At 36.8% G+C, this 17,837-nt stretch overlaps 2 protein-coding genes across 3 annotated transcripts in view; both read right to left on the bottom strand.

Annotated features, from left to right (window-relative positions):
• Positions 1-4,989, bottom strand: part of ccdc138 (coiled-coil domain containing 138) — a 31,796-nt gene extending 26,807 nt beyond the window's left edge. Inside the window, exons 1-6 of one of the 2 annotated variants that reach the window (XM_077215164.1) lie at positions 4,833-4,989; positions 3,846-3,888; positions 3,697-3,769; positions 3,558-3,619; positions 3,329-3,465; positions 1,221-1,367 (exon numbers count right to left, since the gene is read on the bottom strand). In XM_077215164.1, coding sequence (XP_077071279.1) covers positions 1,221-1,367; positions 3,329-3,465; positions 3,558-3,619; positions 3,697-3,769; positions 3,846-3,888; positions 4,833-4,910 — 540 coding nt within the window. In that variant the 5' untranslated portion in view covers positions 4,911-4,989. The remainder of the gene's footprint in view (positions 1-1,220; positions 1,368-3,328; positions 3,466-3,557; positions 3,620-3,696; positions 3,770-3,845; positions 3,889-4,832) is intronic. The other variant, XM_077215165.1, reaches the window with a different exon arrangement.
• Positions 4,990-5,179: 190 nt separating this feature from the next.
• On the bottom strand, positions 5,180-17,384 carry LOC143723717 (E3 SUMO-protein ligase RanBP2). The gene is made up of 10 exons (XM_077216446.1): positions 16,696-17,384; positions 15,767-15,862; positions 13,033-13,266; positions 12,282-12,459; positions 10,641-11,372; positions 8,336-8,491; positions 7,190-7,276; positions 6,897-7,000; positions 5,836-6,112; positions 5,180-5,574 (listed from the first exon to the last, which is right to left on the bottom strand). Exons 1-10 carry the CDS (start codon positions 17,257-17,259, stop codon positions 5,447-5,449), a joined length of 2,556 nt encoding a protein of 851 aa, XP_077072561.1. The 5' UTR covers positions 17,260-17,384; the 3' UTR covers positions 5,180-5,446.
• Positions 17,385-17,837: the final 453 nt, after the last annotated feature.

The following is a 17,837-nucleotide window of genomic DNA, read 5'->3' as shown; positions in this document are numbered from 1 at the left end:
AGACCTGCACTCGTCTGAGCTGTAGTCATCTCTCACACACACACACACACACACACACACACACACACACACACACACACACACACTAGTATACAGTAATAAAGGTTGTGTGATGTTGAAGCGAGACCTGCACTCGTCTGAGCTGTAGTCATCTCTGACACACACACACACACACACACAGTAGTATACAGTAATAAAGGTTGTGTGATGTTGAAGCGAGACCTGCACTCGTCTAAGCTGTAGTCATCTCTCACACACACACACACACACACACACACACACACACACACACACACACACACACACACACACACACACACACACACTAGTATACAGTAATAAAGGTTGTGTGACGTTGAAGCGAGACCTGCACTCGTCTAAGCTGTAGTCATCTCTCACACACACACACACACACTAGTATACAGTAATAAAGGTTGTGTGACGTTGAAGCGAGACCTGCACTCGTCTGAGCTGTAGTCATCTCTCATACACACGCACACACACACTAGTATACAGTAATAAAGGTTGTGTGACGTGAAGAGAGACCTGTACGCGTGTGAACTGTAGTCTTCTCTCTCTCTCACACACACACACACAGTAGTATACAGTAATAAAGGTTGTGTGATGTTGAAGCGAGACCTGCACTCGTCTGAGCTGTAGTCATCTCTCACACACACACACACACACAGTAGTATACAGTAATAAAGGTTGTGTGATGTTGAAGCGAGACCTGCACTCGTCTGAGCTGTAGTCATCTCTGACACACACACACACACACACACAGTAGTATACAGTAATAAAGGTTGTGTGATGTTGAAGCGAGACCTGCACTCGTCTGAGCTGTAGTCATCTCTCACACACACACACACACACACACACACACACACACACACACACACACAGACACACACACACAGTAGTATACAATAATAAAGGTTGTGTGATGTTGAAGCGAGACCTGCACTGGTCTGAGCTGTAGTCATCTCTCACACACACACACACACACACAAACAAACACACACACACACACACACACACACAGTAGTATACAGTAATAAAGGTTGTGTGACGTGAGACCTGCACTCGTGTGAGCGGTAGTCTTCTCTCATACACACGCACACACACACAGACACAAAGGACACAGTAGTATACAGTAATAAAGGTTGTGTGATATGAGACCTGCACGCATGTGAATTGTACTCTCACACACACACACACACCTGCACGCGTGTGAGCATCTCCTCCTCCACGACTCTGAGTCTGTGAATGCTGCTCTGCTGCTGCACGAGTGTGTTTTCTCTCCGCTGAAGATCACGCTCTCGCTCACACAGTTCTGCTGCCCACACCTGCTGACTGAGCCGCTCCGCCTCACACACACACGTTGGGTTTTCATGTTATATAGGGACATTTCATAGACAATGGTTTTAACGCACACACACACAAACACTCTCTCTCTCTCTCACACTCACAGACACAAACACACTCTCTCTCGCTTACACACCCTCACACTCTCACACAATAACCAGAGGCTAATAATATAAAGTGATAGTTTTAACCAATATTCAGACTTTTGTATTGGATCTTTAATATCAGGAACACCAATAAATGGATCTCTAAATCAGGGGTTTCCAAAGTAGGGGTCGGTTTTTTGTGTAACGCATGCATACATGTCTATTTCCCTCATATTAAATATAAAACGCATGTGGACTGATATTTTTCCAATGTCCGGACTCCTTTATTAACGGAGCAGGCCTATATAAACAGACGTTTCAATATATTTGTATTAAATGCATTTTCTGAGAATTTATATTTCAAGTTTTTACTGCAAATGTCAAGTCAAGTCATCCTCATTTATATAGCGCTTTTAACAATGTCGATTGTTTCAAAGCAGCTTTACAGAGATAAACATATAATTTAAGGTAACAGAGATTGGTTTGGTTTTATAGTGGCTCTTGAAAAATGTTTTTTCCAGCTAAAGTTAGTTTTGATTGATTCACTTCCGTCTAAATGCATGAACTGAAAACTGACAGAAAACACTAGTTTATTAATAAACAATTCAAATGTTTAATGCACAATCCTTACTTTGGCCGGTTCTTTGTGGCAAGCTTTATGCGTGCGTTGAGATGCTGAATAGGCAATATAAAAATGCTGTCATTATAAAAGGTTTCTAGTTTCAATGTATTGTTTGTTTTTCTGTTTACATTTCATGTTGTGACACTTCTCTTCTCTCGAACATAATGCTGCTACGTCAGAGCGACCAAAGCGCCAACAAGCTTTAACAAGCGTCAACAAGCTTCAATAAGCTTCCCGTACTTTTTGACAAGCGTCCTCGACAGGGCGGCCAGAGCTTCTTTGCCGCTCAAGTCGGCGGCGGTGTGAACGTACAGTTATGCTTCTTGCGCGGACTTTCGGGACTCAGTTTTGAACTGGTGTCAATGCGCAATGAATGAATGAAATGAACAAATGGTAATTAAACAGAACCCCTAAGGTGAAATGAACGAGGGAGAGGATCACAACATGTGAATTACTCCACTCCCGAAATACTTAAAAGTAGTGACTGGTGAACTGGAAGAATAGAGTAGCCTAAACATTAAAGTTACTTACACAATGTGTATCTGATATGAATAAAACGTGTTGAATTATAATGGAAATGATTATTACCTCTTCCATAAACATCAGTGTGTGCTTTACAAACTCTAAATGTATTGTTTTTTTTAGTACTTCTGTAAATTTAGGGGGCGGCCGCGCCCCCCCGTTCCAACGTCTATGCACCCATCTCATTAGGTGATGTTAATATTTAATATAAAATCATATAATGGTTGTTTTGACTGTTGTGTTATTTTGTGTTGTAAGTATGCCTATTAGTACGTGTGCACAGTTTCACGCAATGTTTGTATACTTTAACCACCTCCGAGGATCTAGGGGTCGCGAATCACTCGCACCTTTATTTTGGGGGTCGTGGGCTGAAAAGTTTGGGAACCCCTTATATAAAGAACCGAAAACTACAGTCTTCTTCACTTCATTCATTCTTGTCAAGTGACAAACACGTCACATTTTAAGCTTGACAGAGAGACAAAACACAAAACAAAGATGAAAACAGATTTGTAACCATTAAGAACCTCGTTTGAGCTGTTTCAACATCAAGTTAAACTAAAACGTGATAAATGCTAATAATCTGATAATAAAAGCTAATAATAAAAAATAAAAAAATTCAGCTATTTTATTTCAAGTCACATTTTTTTCCAAGCGTTCAGTTAATTATAATAACCCTGATTGACACTGAGGTCATATCACACTTGTTCTTCACACAGATATGAATGATCATTACCTGCAGCTTCTCATAGATGTGCAGCATCTCCTGATACACACGCACTGCTGCTCCGCTCGAGATCCGGCTTTCTTCCGTGACGTTCTTCAACACTGAGGAACTCGAGGAACGGGCCAGATTTGATGGCAGTGTCATATCTGGAAAAGCATAAATGAACATGATTCAGTACGAGACTCTCTGAGCTCCGTCACAGTTGATTCTTCATGCTGTGTGTGTGTGTGTGTGTAACCTGTCTCGGTGCAGAATATGTTCGTTTCTTCAGGAGAATCTTCTTCAGCACTGTCAGCTCCACTGGAACATTAGACCACAGGTCAATCCAGTGCGATAGTAATAATCATAATTAAAGCAGATCATATTTGACCCCTGACCTTCGAGTCCTGTAGATCTCTCTGAGGGCTTTATTATAATCTCTCATCTTTCTGCACGTCTGATTTCTCCTCACTGCATAAACATACACTGCTGAGGGATTCAACCAGTCAGATGTGCAAAGATCCACTTTATTATTATTATACGTCACCTTCATCATCAGCTGACGGCAGTGCAGAAACGTCTGGAACCTGCTGAGACACCTTAGTTTAGATAAAATAACAACAATAATAGAGGAATAAGAATCAGAACCTTTATGAATTATAAAGGATCCTAAGATTTTATTTATATATATATATATATATATATTCAGCACAGATGAAAAACTATAAGAACACAAAGTTCCTAGTAACACTATTATGATTCTCAACAGAATAAAATGCTCATTTGTGGATTGTGTTCTTTATCTGTATGGAAGGCCATTCCTATCAAATAAGAAGAACAAAAACATGCTTTTGTAAATCATAATTATGACATCAAAAGTTGATATTGTAACATGCTAAGTTATATTTATGAGATGAAAAGTCATAATTATGACATGTCAAAATTATTAAAGTCATTAGGCAAAAAAAGTTGGAAAAATGTACATTGACATTTATGAAATGAAAAGTCGAAATTATGACAATCATTTGAGATGAAAATCAAAAAGTATGACTTAAAAATCATAATTATAACAGTCAAAATTGCAACTTATAAAAATTACAACTTAGAAAAGTCAAAGGAACGTTAAAAAAGTCAAAATTAAGTCAAAGTCGGTCATATTTATGAAATTAAACGTCGAAATTATGTCATTTAAGAGATGAAAATCAAAATTATGCAAAAAGTCATATTTATTACAGGAAAAGTCAAAATTCGAAGTTTAATTTAAAATGTTATAAAAACGAATTATCACATAAAAGGCCATGATATAAGTACACATAATATCGATCTTTTTATCTCATAATTTTTATTTCAAAACTTTGACTTTTTAATGTCATAATTATGTCATTATGACTGACTTAGTATGTCAAAATCATGATTTACCAGAGCTTTCTTGAACTGTCATTTTGTCAACAAGTATAGTTCTGATATAAACACACAAAACATCCAACAGAATGTGAACTCTGCGCGGATAAACGCTTTATTCACTTGATCTCACCTGATTCCCCCTCTGCAAATATTTCTGTTTTAATAACTCGATTCTTTCATCGAGATCAGAATCAGATTCGTTACTCATGTTCTTTCAAAACAGCCGCCGCTCGTCTCCAAAACACTCACTGCAGTGACCGGAAGTGAACGCGCCGAACAAAGAGTCAAAATAAAAGTCCCAACGAGCTAATGAGTTTCTTCAGGCGAAGCAGCGGATATTTACCTAAACAACGACCCTAAAAAAATTTAGTAAACATACAAGCTTTTTTCCTTTGGATTATGATTTATAATTAAATCATTATTCTGAATAACAAAAAGTGATTTGATACATACAAACACAACACAAAAACCCAGATAATCTGTTAACAAAAATCTTGTTTATTCACAGATTACATCTATTTTCTCCAGACAAAAACCAAAGACCTTTACATATGTGGAGCAAAAATAACTTTGTCACTTGGCAAATATTTAAGTTTTTAATGTCTTGATCAAGTCAAAGCTCTCATCTTTAAACATCCTGCCATAGCTAGACTTTATACTCATTCTATAGTGACATCATTGTTTTAACATTAATATTCGTTCAGTGTGACCTCTGACCCAGGTTATTAGCTAGGAAAGGCAGCTTTACTTTTTCAAAGTTTGTGTGAACTCTGACATGTGACTTTGACAGTCTGTAAAAGTTTTTGTGAAAGAAACAGCCAGTTCTGGAGTCTTAAACTTGACAGTAAACCGCCGTAATACAGCATCTCCCTCTGTGGGAAATTAAAGACATGTAAAGTCAAGTCAGCATTATTTCTATAGCACTTTATACAGATTGCATTAAAGCAGCTTCACCGTAATAAACAGAATCAATGATGCAAACTTCAAATATGAGACTAATTTTGCTGTAAAGCAGCTCTAAGCATCATTATTCAGTTCAAGTTTTGATCTCATCTAATAGTGTCAGTGCAGTCAAATCAATAATATTACTGAATATTAAGTGTCTTTTGTCAAATTTAGGTAAGTTTGTATACCTGAAGAGTCGGCAGCGGTCCATGTCACTGCGTTTGCAGAAGTGTTCAGTGGTTTTGGGTGAATGGCTCTGGTGATGCAGTGGTTTACACACACCTTTTTATCCCCTTCTTGCCTCATAAATACGCGGTAGATCTTCCTCGAGGGAAGGAAAAGGATCTTAATGTCTCCTTCACCTCGGGCTTTCCACTTGTTAATACCAGAGTCCCAACGGTAAAGTTTGACCATCTCCTTTAACAACATCTCCTCTTCGGTCTCCTGAACCGATGGTAGATCCACCTCGAAAAAGCAATGACATAATAAACCATTGAATAAACCTCAACATGCCGTGGTTTGCAGTGAATTTAAAACTTGTTAGCCACGTCAACCAATCACTATCCGTTTATAATGAAAATACAAATGCGTGTTAAGAAGAACTATATTACTAGGATATTGGCTGTTTATAAAGCACATACTAATGTCTTATTCTGCATGATCATATTCTACATCCCTTAATTTAAACTCTTCAACTACCTTACTAACTACTAATATGCAGTAATTAGGAGTTTATTGAGGCAAAAGTCGCAGTTAATAGTGAGAATTGGACCCTAAACTAAAGTGTGAAGATAAAAATTACTAACTGGAAATGAAATAAAAAAAACTTAAGACTAAAACTTTAATAAAAATAAATGCATCCTAAATAGTAATATTTAAATGTTTAATCTTTAGAAAAATCTAAAAATGCTCAAAATTCGAACTAAAAATGCTATAACTTAACCAAAAAAAATTATATTGTAATGTCCACGTGTATCTGAATGCTCTAAAATAAATAAATTAAAATTACAATTTTTTTAAATTAAAATTTAAACACAAGCCTTGAGAGAAACCAGTCTAAACACAACAAACATTTGTATGAAAAGTGTTTGTACACAATATATCACATTCTGTGTAAAATGCCCTTTATAATTTCAGTACGTTACAGAGAAGCAACTATACAAAAACACTGTACTTTTACAACAACTTCCTCAAGTATAATTTCAATACACTTTTACTTAGGCAAAGCTAAAAGGGAAGCGATATCTACATGTATAAGTGCTTCTTCATCGTCATCATCATCACTGTCCTCTTCCTCTCCATTGCTTTGTGTCTCTGTTGCAGCTCCAGCATTTTCCCGGGGAAGATTTGCATCTATAGAAATAAACAAGAATTTATTTTTTAGCATAGAAAAACAAGACTGCAATATTGGAAGCAGCCGATGACATCAGAGCCTTAATGATGATTTAATGATAACGGTTTACATCTGTGGTGTGGCATAAAGGTGTGCATTTGTGGCAGTGTTTAAGCAAACTGGTATTCACTGCAACCAGAACAAAGTACCATGACCAGTGGATAAATCTCCTTGGATGGACAGACCAGGATACAACTTTCCTTTCAAAGATTTGACTGACTCCTCAAAATCTTCATCTGAATAAGAAAAAGACATTCATTAATTAATAATGTGAGTGCTGTTTTCCTGGTGCTGTTAATTATTAACTTTCCCAGAAAACTGCAAAAAAATCCTCAGTATTTCTGTCATGTTTTCTTAACAGTCTTGTTTTCTAAAAAATGTGTCAAAATGAAGTGAGTTTGTGCTTAAAACAAAAAAAAATCTGCCAATGGGGTCAGAAAAATAAGTTTAATGACCTCACTGGCAGATATTCGATCTTGTTTAAAGTAAAAACTCATGCATTACAAGCCATAATTAATACATTGAAAAATAATGCATTATACACATTATACAAAGCTTTAAGTGGTACCAAATATTTATATTTACCCAACTAGTTCAGTCTTAAAATGATAATTCCAAAGGGTCAAAAGGGATAAAGTACATTTCAGCTTTTTAAGATAATAATAACTTCATAGCTGCGCCCTAGCAACCACTTAGGTCCCCCTAGCAACCACAAAACAAAATTTACAAGCCATATCTCAGCTCCAGAAAATAGTAGAAACATTGAATTCGTCTTTTTTGACTCAGACTGTCAACTAGTCTTTAAATAGCATCCCATAAACTGTATAAGCAGACCATAGCAACCATATAGAGTACCCTAGTAACCATACAAACACATTAATAAGCTATATCTCAGCACCAGAACATCGTACAGACATGTTTGTTGGCTCGTATGCAATCATGCACAACACCCTAGCATCGAGTGGCGAGTTTTGCCACTGAAAGCAACACTCACATTTTCTTCAGGAAATGTACATTCTAGTTTTTATTAATATTTTGATGGTCTATGCAAATTATCTCTCAAATAAATCACCTCACTCACTCAGTCACTCACTCAAATACACAGTAGCTTTTCAAGTAATCTGGTGGAAATTTCGGTTTTTTTATATCGCAATATCAGTTTTTGTGCAATATCGTACCCTAGTTAAATCAAGTAAATATGTCCTTGAAATAACAGTTGCAGGATGTGGGAGAGTAATAACAATAGCAATGCAACTAAGTATGCAGAAATGATTCCAGCTGTTTATTCTTCCTACCGTCATCATCACGGCTCAAGTCTCCCAGCTGGTGTTTGTAACAGAAGAAGGTGTGAGGAAGCATCAGTCTAGCGGCCAGTTCAGCTTGTTCTTCTGTCGGCTTACACTCAAACACGATCTCAACATCAGCGTCACACCGGTCCTGGCTGCTCTTTCCTTCTCATTGAGAAAACAAATGACATATTACATTTAGCTGAGAATAATGATATTATGTTTTATCAATATAATGATTTAAAACCCTCATTATTCCCTCGAGTCATTTTGAGCTGGAAAATATTGTTGACGTTTTTTTTAAAAATTGAGTGTTCATCGAAGGGATCCAAGACCCAAGGACTTTTTTCACACTTGAACCACAAATACACGCAAAAAAATTAGTTTTGTGGTTGAAATTTTATAAAAGTTATCAATCCTTCCCTCATGGGTCAATTTGACCCCCTTAGGAATGAATGGAATGCGAGGAATGCTTCAGTACACATAGAAAAACCTAAAACCTCAAAATTCAAACTAAAAATGGTCAAACTTAACCAAAAAAATTATTTTATAATATCTACATGTGTATCTGAATGCATACTGAAATACACTGACTTTAGGACCCAGAGGAACAGCTCATTTACTCCATATAGAGCTATAAGAGCTATAAGTCATGAAATATCATGTTATATAATTTTTTTCCGACAAGAGGTCGGCAAAGACACACAATGTAAGACATTTTGAGCTGAATTAAAAGGTTTATGCATGAAATTGTGAGTTATTTTGAATTTAAGTTGAAAGAATGTGAGGAATGTGCTTAAATGACTAAATCACCATTTATTTATTATTTATTGATCAAATCTAGTAATTTAAAGGTATAACAAAATAAAAAATCTCCAAAAAAAGAGAGTTGTTTCCGCGCCCCCTCCTCCTCAGACTCAACGCTCATACGGGTTGCCAGATTGAGAACACCCAACATGAACAAGGGCAATTGACAACAAAAACGACGAGCCTCGCACATTAAGTTGATGTATAAGTTTGCAATGTTTGCCGCTTTTTAGGTCCGGTAGAATCTTTGATCTCTGACCTTGTTCATTTGCTGGTTTCCATGCCTGCAATACGCTGTGTTTTCCAACGACTGGCAACCCGGGAAGTCGAAATACTATTGGGTAAATTGGCAGCTGGCGGATCAAACAAACCAAAACAAAAAAGACATTCTGACACAGAACGCACATTTCATAGGAATGCACGATATGAAACTTTCGCCCGATACCGATAACCGATAATTCTTTATATTTGAAAGCAGATAGCCGATAAATTGGCCGATAAATCTAAATCCAAATTTGTATATAATTTTTGAGAGCCTGATTACAAAAACAAAGTCTCATCATGACCCAATCACACAAATATAATGATGTTCCCATTATAATTTTATGTAGCCGATATGCGTTGCACATCTTGCACTGAACCGTATTTTCCTTTTTGAAGGGATTTCAAACATATTTCAAGCAATTTGAAGCCATCATGTTGAACAGTGCACATCTGAAGTGTCTCAGCTGAAGGAAATAATACATTATTTATCAGCTTTAATATATCGCCCATTTTATCTTATCGGGCCGATAACAATAACATTAAAAATGTCCATATATCGGCCGATACCGACATGTTGGCCGATATATCATTCATCCCTATTTCAAAGTAGAATAACTGGCTGTATCATTGTTTTTCAGAGAAACTAGTATTTGAACTTAATTTTTCCTAAATATCTGCATCCACATTATGGTAATTTTATAATTTGGTACAGTCAAAAAATAAATGACAGCGGTACATATATTCGTCCCAAACCGTATGGTACAGACGTCAGTAACAAACTGGAACAGATAATTAATTTATAATTAGATTTAGAAGTTAATGCAAAACCTGCCTTATGTGCAATTTACAGTACATGTTTTTTTTTAGGGTTGATTAATATTTCTAAAAATAAATAGCAACTAAATTTAATAATTTGGGCTCAGTTGTTAATTGTAACATTTAATATCACAGTAATGTGTAATTAACGGCTCCGCATTTAGTTTACAGCATTAGCGAAGATAGATTTTTTTTTTCTTAAGAAAATTAATTATAATAGAATTTATTTAAACACATATACACATTTGTTAAACAACAGTTTAAATAAGAAAAAAAGTATTTTGTGTTTGGTTTATTCCCTCTTGCTGTACCGAACCGTGACTTCAATACCGAGGTACGTACCGAACCGTCATGTTTGTGTACCGTTACACGCCTAGTAAGAAACAAGTATTTAATTCAGCAAATATGATGGATTACAGACGCTCACCTCTTTCTGATACACTGTATGCATTGGCCACTTCTTCTTCAAAGATTTCCCTGAAAGCATCGGCAGAATCCTGCAGTTTAAACCGCACCGCTAACATCTGATCCATAACTTCTCCATTAGCAAAGTCCAAGGCGTTCCACGTCCACGCTTTCTCACATGCTTTCATTGGCTTGAGCTTCATATTTGGAGTAATCCAGTGGTTTGCACATAATTTCAGAACCCGCTCTCTCCTCATCACAAGTCTTGCACGTCTGGGTTTATTATTTTGAAGTATTTTAAGTATGCCTACGCCTCTTTCCTTCCACTCGAGTGATTCTTTGTCGTAACGGTATAGTTTGGCTCTGTGACTGAAAACTACTTGCTCATTTTCCTCTCCAGTCGAGATCTCAATAAGATCAGGTAACGGTACGGCTGGCTTATATGTTCGCCTCATATATGGCTCATATGTTTCTTCTTCATCTGTGCCAGAAACTCCACTCTGATTGGATGAGGGAACATGCTGAAAACTGAAGGTAAATGCTTGAACTGACTCCCCAAAATGGAAAATATCCTTCTGGTCAGACTGAACAGACCCACACAAGCTGCTGCCAGTTAAAAGCGTATTACCATCATGTCTAGAACTAGATGTGCCTTCATTTGTCACAAGGCTGATATCACAAAACCACCGCTCATCTTTAATACCAAACGCTGGAGTTGAAGACAGTTTACCAGTTCCTCCAATAGGAGGCAAACCTGAGGAGGAAAGCAAATGACGTGTTTACTACATACACAGAATCTTTAAATGTAGGATTTCTCATTTTGTACACTTAAATCTGTTAAAGTCCCCCTATAGTCAATCATTTTATCCCTTAAAACTCATCTTTGAGCACCAAAATGACATATTTAAACATTTTTTCCTTGAGAAAAAATTCTTCATGCTTTAAAATAGCTTGAATGTAACTCGAAACCCTTTTGCCTTATTTAGTATACGCAGGTGTGTCGTTGTTTATGTTGCTACATGTTGTTTATAATGTCTATGTGGTGTTTTTAATATGCTTTAAGACAAAACATGTGTAAATTCATAAGTCGACAGCATTGCTGAGTATTTTCTCCTTAAAACTGCAGTGAACCAAAGACAGTCTCAAAAACACGCTTTGAAATCGCTGGTGTTTCTGACATCACAAACTACCTTGTAACCAATCAGATCAACGTGTGATCGTCAACGAGTGGATCTCTGAGTGAGTGAGTGGAGGCGGGGCTCATTTGGATATTCATAGAACCGCGTATACTAAATGAGGCAAGGGTGTCGAGCTACATTCAAGATATTTTAAGATTTTTTTTCAAGGAAAAAAACATTTAAATATGTCATATGGTGATCAAAGATGAGTTTTAAGGGATACAATTATTGACTACAGGGGGACTTTAACTGTCACTGTCCCACACAAACTATACAAGGCTCGAGTTTCCATATTTGGTGTTTTTAAATAGACGTGAAATAGCAAAAATTGCTTATCTTATTTTTAGAGTTAAGGTCATATAAAATTATATGTCGTCATGACTCATTGAACATATCGCATTTTTTACAGTGTAACAGACATATGGAAAGAACTCGAAAATGGAGAATCTGTCAGTTTTTCTTTATATTTAATGATGTCTTCCAACCTTTTACAGACTTGATCTTGATCTCGATCTCTGTCGTTTTGATGACATCCATCAAACGCTCTTGCATTTTAGAAACCAGCATCCTCACGTTGTGATAAAAGGCATCTGGATGTTCAGAAATGCTGGAAAGATCTTCAAATTCTTCAGACGTGGATTCTTCACAGTCAGACGGGTAATTCTACAGATACATAACAAATAATGCAGAAAGAAAAAATACAAAAATGTACATGCATTCTTTAGAAACTTTGTCAATAGCCTAAATCTTTTTTTAAATATCGAAAAGTAAATATAATCCAGTGGATTCCTCATCAAACATTGAGAAAGTGTTGTTGTTTAATAAACTTAGTGTTTTATTAAAGTGAAAATCAAGTTTTTAATGTTGTTTATATGTCTATGTGGTGTTTTTAATATAATTTAAGACAAACCATGTGTAAATTCATAAGTCGACAGCATTGCTGAGTATTTTCTCCTTAAAACTGCAGTGAACCAAAGACAGTCTCAAAAACACGGTTTGAAATCGCTGGTGTTTCTGACGTCACAAACTACCTTGTAACCAATCAGATCAACGTGTGATCGTCAACGAGTGGATGTCTGAGTGAGTGAGTGAGTGAGTGGAGGCGGGGCTCATTTGCATATTCTTAGAACCAAGTATACTAACTGAGGGTGTAGAGCAACATTCAAGATATTTTAAGGCATGAAGAAGTTTTTTTTTTCAAGGAAAAAAATGTAAATATGTAGAATCTTCACAAACCTGCAGGAAATTAATGTGATCTTCAATGGTCATAAACTGATCAAGCTCAGACACCTTCATCTTCATGCCAGCGATCTTCTGTTGGACTTTCTGCTGAAGTCTTTCAATGTGACTGAGACCAGCTCTCTGTTGATCTGCGATCAGTTCCTTCACACAACTGCATGTTTTCTGAACGCAGGACACCACCTCGCTGAAGACTCTCTCACTTTCTGTGACTGCCGTCTGCGCTGAACACTGTTCCAGGAAAAACAATCACAAACTAAATATATTTTACATACAGTGGAATCATTATGATATCCCAACTTTTAATAATTGCTTTAACAAGCTCATTATGTCTGCCTAAATTTTAGGATTTGGTATTTAGGATTGTGCATTTGGTATTTAGGATTGGGCATTTGGTATTTAGGATTTGGCATTTGGTATTTAGGATTTGGCATTTAGGATTTGGCATTTAGGATTGGGCATTTAGGATTGAGCATTTGGTATTTAGGATTGGGCATTTCGCATTTAGGATTGGGCATTTGGCATTTAGGATTGGGCATTTGGCATTTAGGATTGGGCATTTGGTATTTAGGATAGGGCATTTGGTATTTAGGATTGGGCATTTGGTATTTAGGATTGGGCATTTGGTATTTAGGATTGGGCATTTGGTATTTAGGATTGGGCATTTGGTATTTAGGATTGGGCATTTGGTATTTAGGATTGGGCATTTGGTATTTAGGATTGGGCATTTGGTATTTAGGATTGGGCATTTGGTATTTAGGATTAGGCATTTGGTATTTAGGATTTGGCACTTAGGATTTGGTATTTAGGATAGGGCATTTGGTATTTAGGATTGGACATTTGATATTTAGGATTGGGCATTTGGTATTTAGGATTGGGCATTTGGTATTTAGGATTGGGCATTTGCTATTTAGGATTGGGCATTTGGTATTTAGGATTGGGCTTTTGGTATTTAGGATTGGGCTTTTGGTATTTAGGATTGGGCTTTTGGTATTTAGGATTGGGCATTTGGTATTTAGGATTGGGCATTTGGTATTTAGGATTGGGCATTTGGTATTTAGGATTGGGCATTTGGTATTTAGGATTGGGCATTTGATATTTAGGATTTGGCATTTAGGATTTGGCATTTAGGATTGGGCATTTGGTATTTAGGATTGGGCATTTGGTATTTAGGATTGGGCATTTGGTATTTAGGATTGGGCATTTGGTATTTAGGATTGGGAATTTTGTATTTAGGATTGGGAATTTTGTATTTAGGATTGGGAATTTTGTATTTAGGATTGGGCATTTGGTATTTAGGATAGGGCATTTGTTATTTAGGATTGGGCATTTGTTATTTAGGATTGGGCATTTGGTATTTAGGATTGGGCATTTTGTATTTAGGATTGGGCATTTTGTATTTAGGATTGGGCATTTTGTATTTAGGATTGGGCATTTTGTATTTAGGATTGGGCATTTTGTATTTAGGATTGGGCATTTTGTATTTAGGATTGGGCATTTTGTATTTAGGATAGGGCATTTAGGATTGGGCTTTTTGTATTTAGGATAGGGCATTTAGGATTGGGCATTTTGTATTTAGGATAGGGCATTTTGTATTTAGGATAGGGCATTTTGTATTTAGGATTGGTCATTTGGTACTTAGGATAGGGCATTTGGTATTTAGGATAGGGCATTTGGTATTTAGGATAGGGCATTTGGTATTTAGGATAGGGCATTTGGTATTTAGGATAGGGCATTTGGTATTTAGGATAGGGCATTTGGTTTTTAGGGCATTTGGTATTTAGGATAGGGCATTTGGTTTTTAGGATAGGGCATTTGGTTTTTAGGATAGGGCATTTGGTTTTTAGGGCATTTGGTATTTAGGATAGGGCATTTGGTTTTTAGGGCATTTGGTATTTAGGATAGGGAATTTTGTTTTTAGGATTGGGCATTTAGGATTTAGGATTGGGCATTTAGGGATTTAAAATTGGAATTTGGGATTTAGGATTGGGCATTTAATCATTTAGACATTTAGGATTTATGATTTGGGATTTAGTAATTGGGATTTGGGGATTTAGGATTGGGAATTTGGGGATTTAGTAATGGGGATTTGGGCATTTAGGATTGGGGATTTGAGGATTGAGGAGTGTATGCAAATAAGGAGGCGTGGGCCAAATAGTGGCGGCTGGGTTTGAAATGGCTGGTTCACAGAGGCACCTTATGGATAGCAGACATGTTTAAAACATTTAAAAACTGATCCTTTAGAAAACATTCAGAAATAACATTTCCATAACTTAATGGTAAAGTTAACAAAATCAAACAAAAATACGCTTGTTAGATGGGTATTTGCTTTTCAGATATTTTTCCTCAAAAGAAAAATCCAAGATCTTTCTCTAGAGTTTCAGAAGACGTCTCAACAATTTCTCAAACTGTTCTGAGATTTGCCAACATCTCTCATCAAACATCTCTCAAATTCTGCAAAGAGCAAATGATGTGAGCTGCTTTCCACATTAATATCCACAATTATATACATTTACTCGTACTTCTCATAAGGAATTTAAGGAGAAACATAAGGCAAAGTGGATAAATGAATCATTATAGAGAACTCAATTACTGTATATCTCTAGAGCAATGAAAGAGTCTCTGTGCAACATTTTCTTCTGGGGCTGGAAGACAGACTGATAATGTGAGATCTGTGATCAATACTCAAAAACTGAGTCATCAATACTCAATACAGATGATCAATACTCACACGGATCGACTCCTCAGCCTGCATTAGCTCTTTAAAATCCTTCTCTCTGTCTTGGATGTTCTGCATAAACTTCACACGCGTTTCCATTAACTTTCTCTGGCGACAGAAAATAGTTATATACTTCAGTTTTTAACTGCAGATAAAACCTGTAAATGCGCATTACGTTAACTTTTACATACCAGGATTAAGATACTGGTAACACTTTACAATAAGGTTGCATTAGTTAACTTTAGCTAACTAACTAAGAATGAACAATACATAATGTTAATTTCAACATTTACTAATTAGTTATTAAAATCAAAAGTTGAATTTGTTAGTAAAAGTCCCCCTGTGATGAAAATCCAGCTTTTGTTGTTTTTCATATGTCTATGTGGTGTTTTTAATATGCTTTAAGACAAACCATGTGTAAATTCATAAGTCGACAGCATTGCTGAGTATTTTCTCCTTAAAACTGCAGTGCATCAAAGACAGTCTCAAAAACACAGTTTGAAATCGCTGGTGTTTCTGACGTCACAAACCACCTTGTAACCAATCAGATCAACCTGTGATCGTCAACGAGTGGATCTCTGAATGAGTGAGTAGAGGCGGGGATAATTTGCATATTTATAGAACCGTGTATAGTAAATAAGGTGTAGAGTTGCAGTCAAACTATTTCAAGGAATGAAGACTTTTTTTTTTAAAGATAAAAGCGTTTAAATATGTCATTTTGATGATCAAAGATGAGGGAAAAATGATTGACTATGGGGGACTTTACCATTAGTTAATGCATGTGACCTAACATGAACAAACAACAAACTAACATTAACAACGATTAATAAATACTGTATTTTTCACTGTTAGTTCATTAATGTTAACAAATGAGAGCTTATTATAAAGTGTCATCAGATTGTCAGATATTAAAAGCCACAATAATCTGCCAGGACCTATACCTGTCTATCTGCTCTTTCATCAGATGCTGAGATGGTGTCGTGACTCTTGTGTTCGTGTATTGCACACATCAGACAGACACACTGCTGATCAGTACGACAGAAAACATCGATGAGTTTCCCGTGCTGAGAGCAGGTTTTGCTGCGGAGATCCATGGCTGAATCCGTCAGGTGGTGTTTTCTCCACCTGTGAAGATCATTGTGTTTCTCCAGGTGAGACTCGCAGTAAGAAGCGAGACAGGTGAGACAGGATCTGATGGCTTTGCTCGTTCTCGAGGTGCAGGAGTCACAGCCCACATCTTCATCATCCTCAGCCTGTGTTCTTCTCATCTTCATCAGCTTCTCAGAAAGTTCCTTCACGTGGAGCCAGTCAATGAGAGCGGGTCTGTGGTTAAAAGTGTGTTTGCATTGAGGGCATCTGCACACATCCCGATCCCGATCCCACACACCTACAATGCAGTCCGTGCAGAAACTGTGTCCACAGGGAACAATCGCTGGATTTCTGAAGAGATCCAGACAAATGGAGCATCTGAGAGATTCCATATCGAGTGAAACTTCATCTGCCATTTTGCTGCATTAAAATGAAACTACGAACGCCTCAGTTTCGTTTATTTGGAAACGAGTGTGACTCAACAGGCAGGAATCTTTTTTATGACTCGGTTTTTCTTAAATTTTTATGCAACCAGCTCCATCACTGCTGTTTCGAAACTAAGTTTTGAAGGCGTTTTGTTGTGTCACTTTCACATACAGGCCGATATGCATCAGAGGTAAACGGTTTGCAGGACATTGAACTGCGGTTTGTCTAATGAGTATCAGTGATGTGAATTAGATTTGAATTATTTTTGCGATCGTCAAAACAAAAGTCTGCTTAAACAAACACGTAATCATAAGTGAAATAACGGATTATAAACATGAGGACTGAGGTCGGAATGCGAGCAGTGTGTAGATTATAATATAGGCCTAGGTGTATTTTCATATGTTGCTGTGTTTTAGAGTCCAGCTATCGTGTGTTTCCAGTAGATTAACTAATTGTCTTGCAGCTGAACTCCCTTCAGAGAAAAGCAAAAACTAGCCTATTGTTGTCCTTCACGAGCACGCCGTCACACTGAATCGTTCTTTGATTAAAGTCCTCCTGTGGTAAATAA

Source organism: Siphateles boraxobius, unplaced genomic scaffold (assembly GCF_051911475.1).
Source record: "Siphateles boraxobius isolate OS27281-9 unplaced genomic scaffold, OSU_SipBor_1 7, whole genome shotgun sequence".
In the NCBI taxonomy this organism is placed as follows: Eukaryota; Metazoa; Chordata; class Actinopteri; order Cypriniformes; family Leuciscidae; genus Siphateles; species Siphateles boraxobius.
This window is presented reverse-complemented; position numbering and strand designations above follow the sequence as displayed.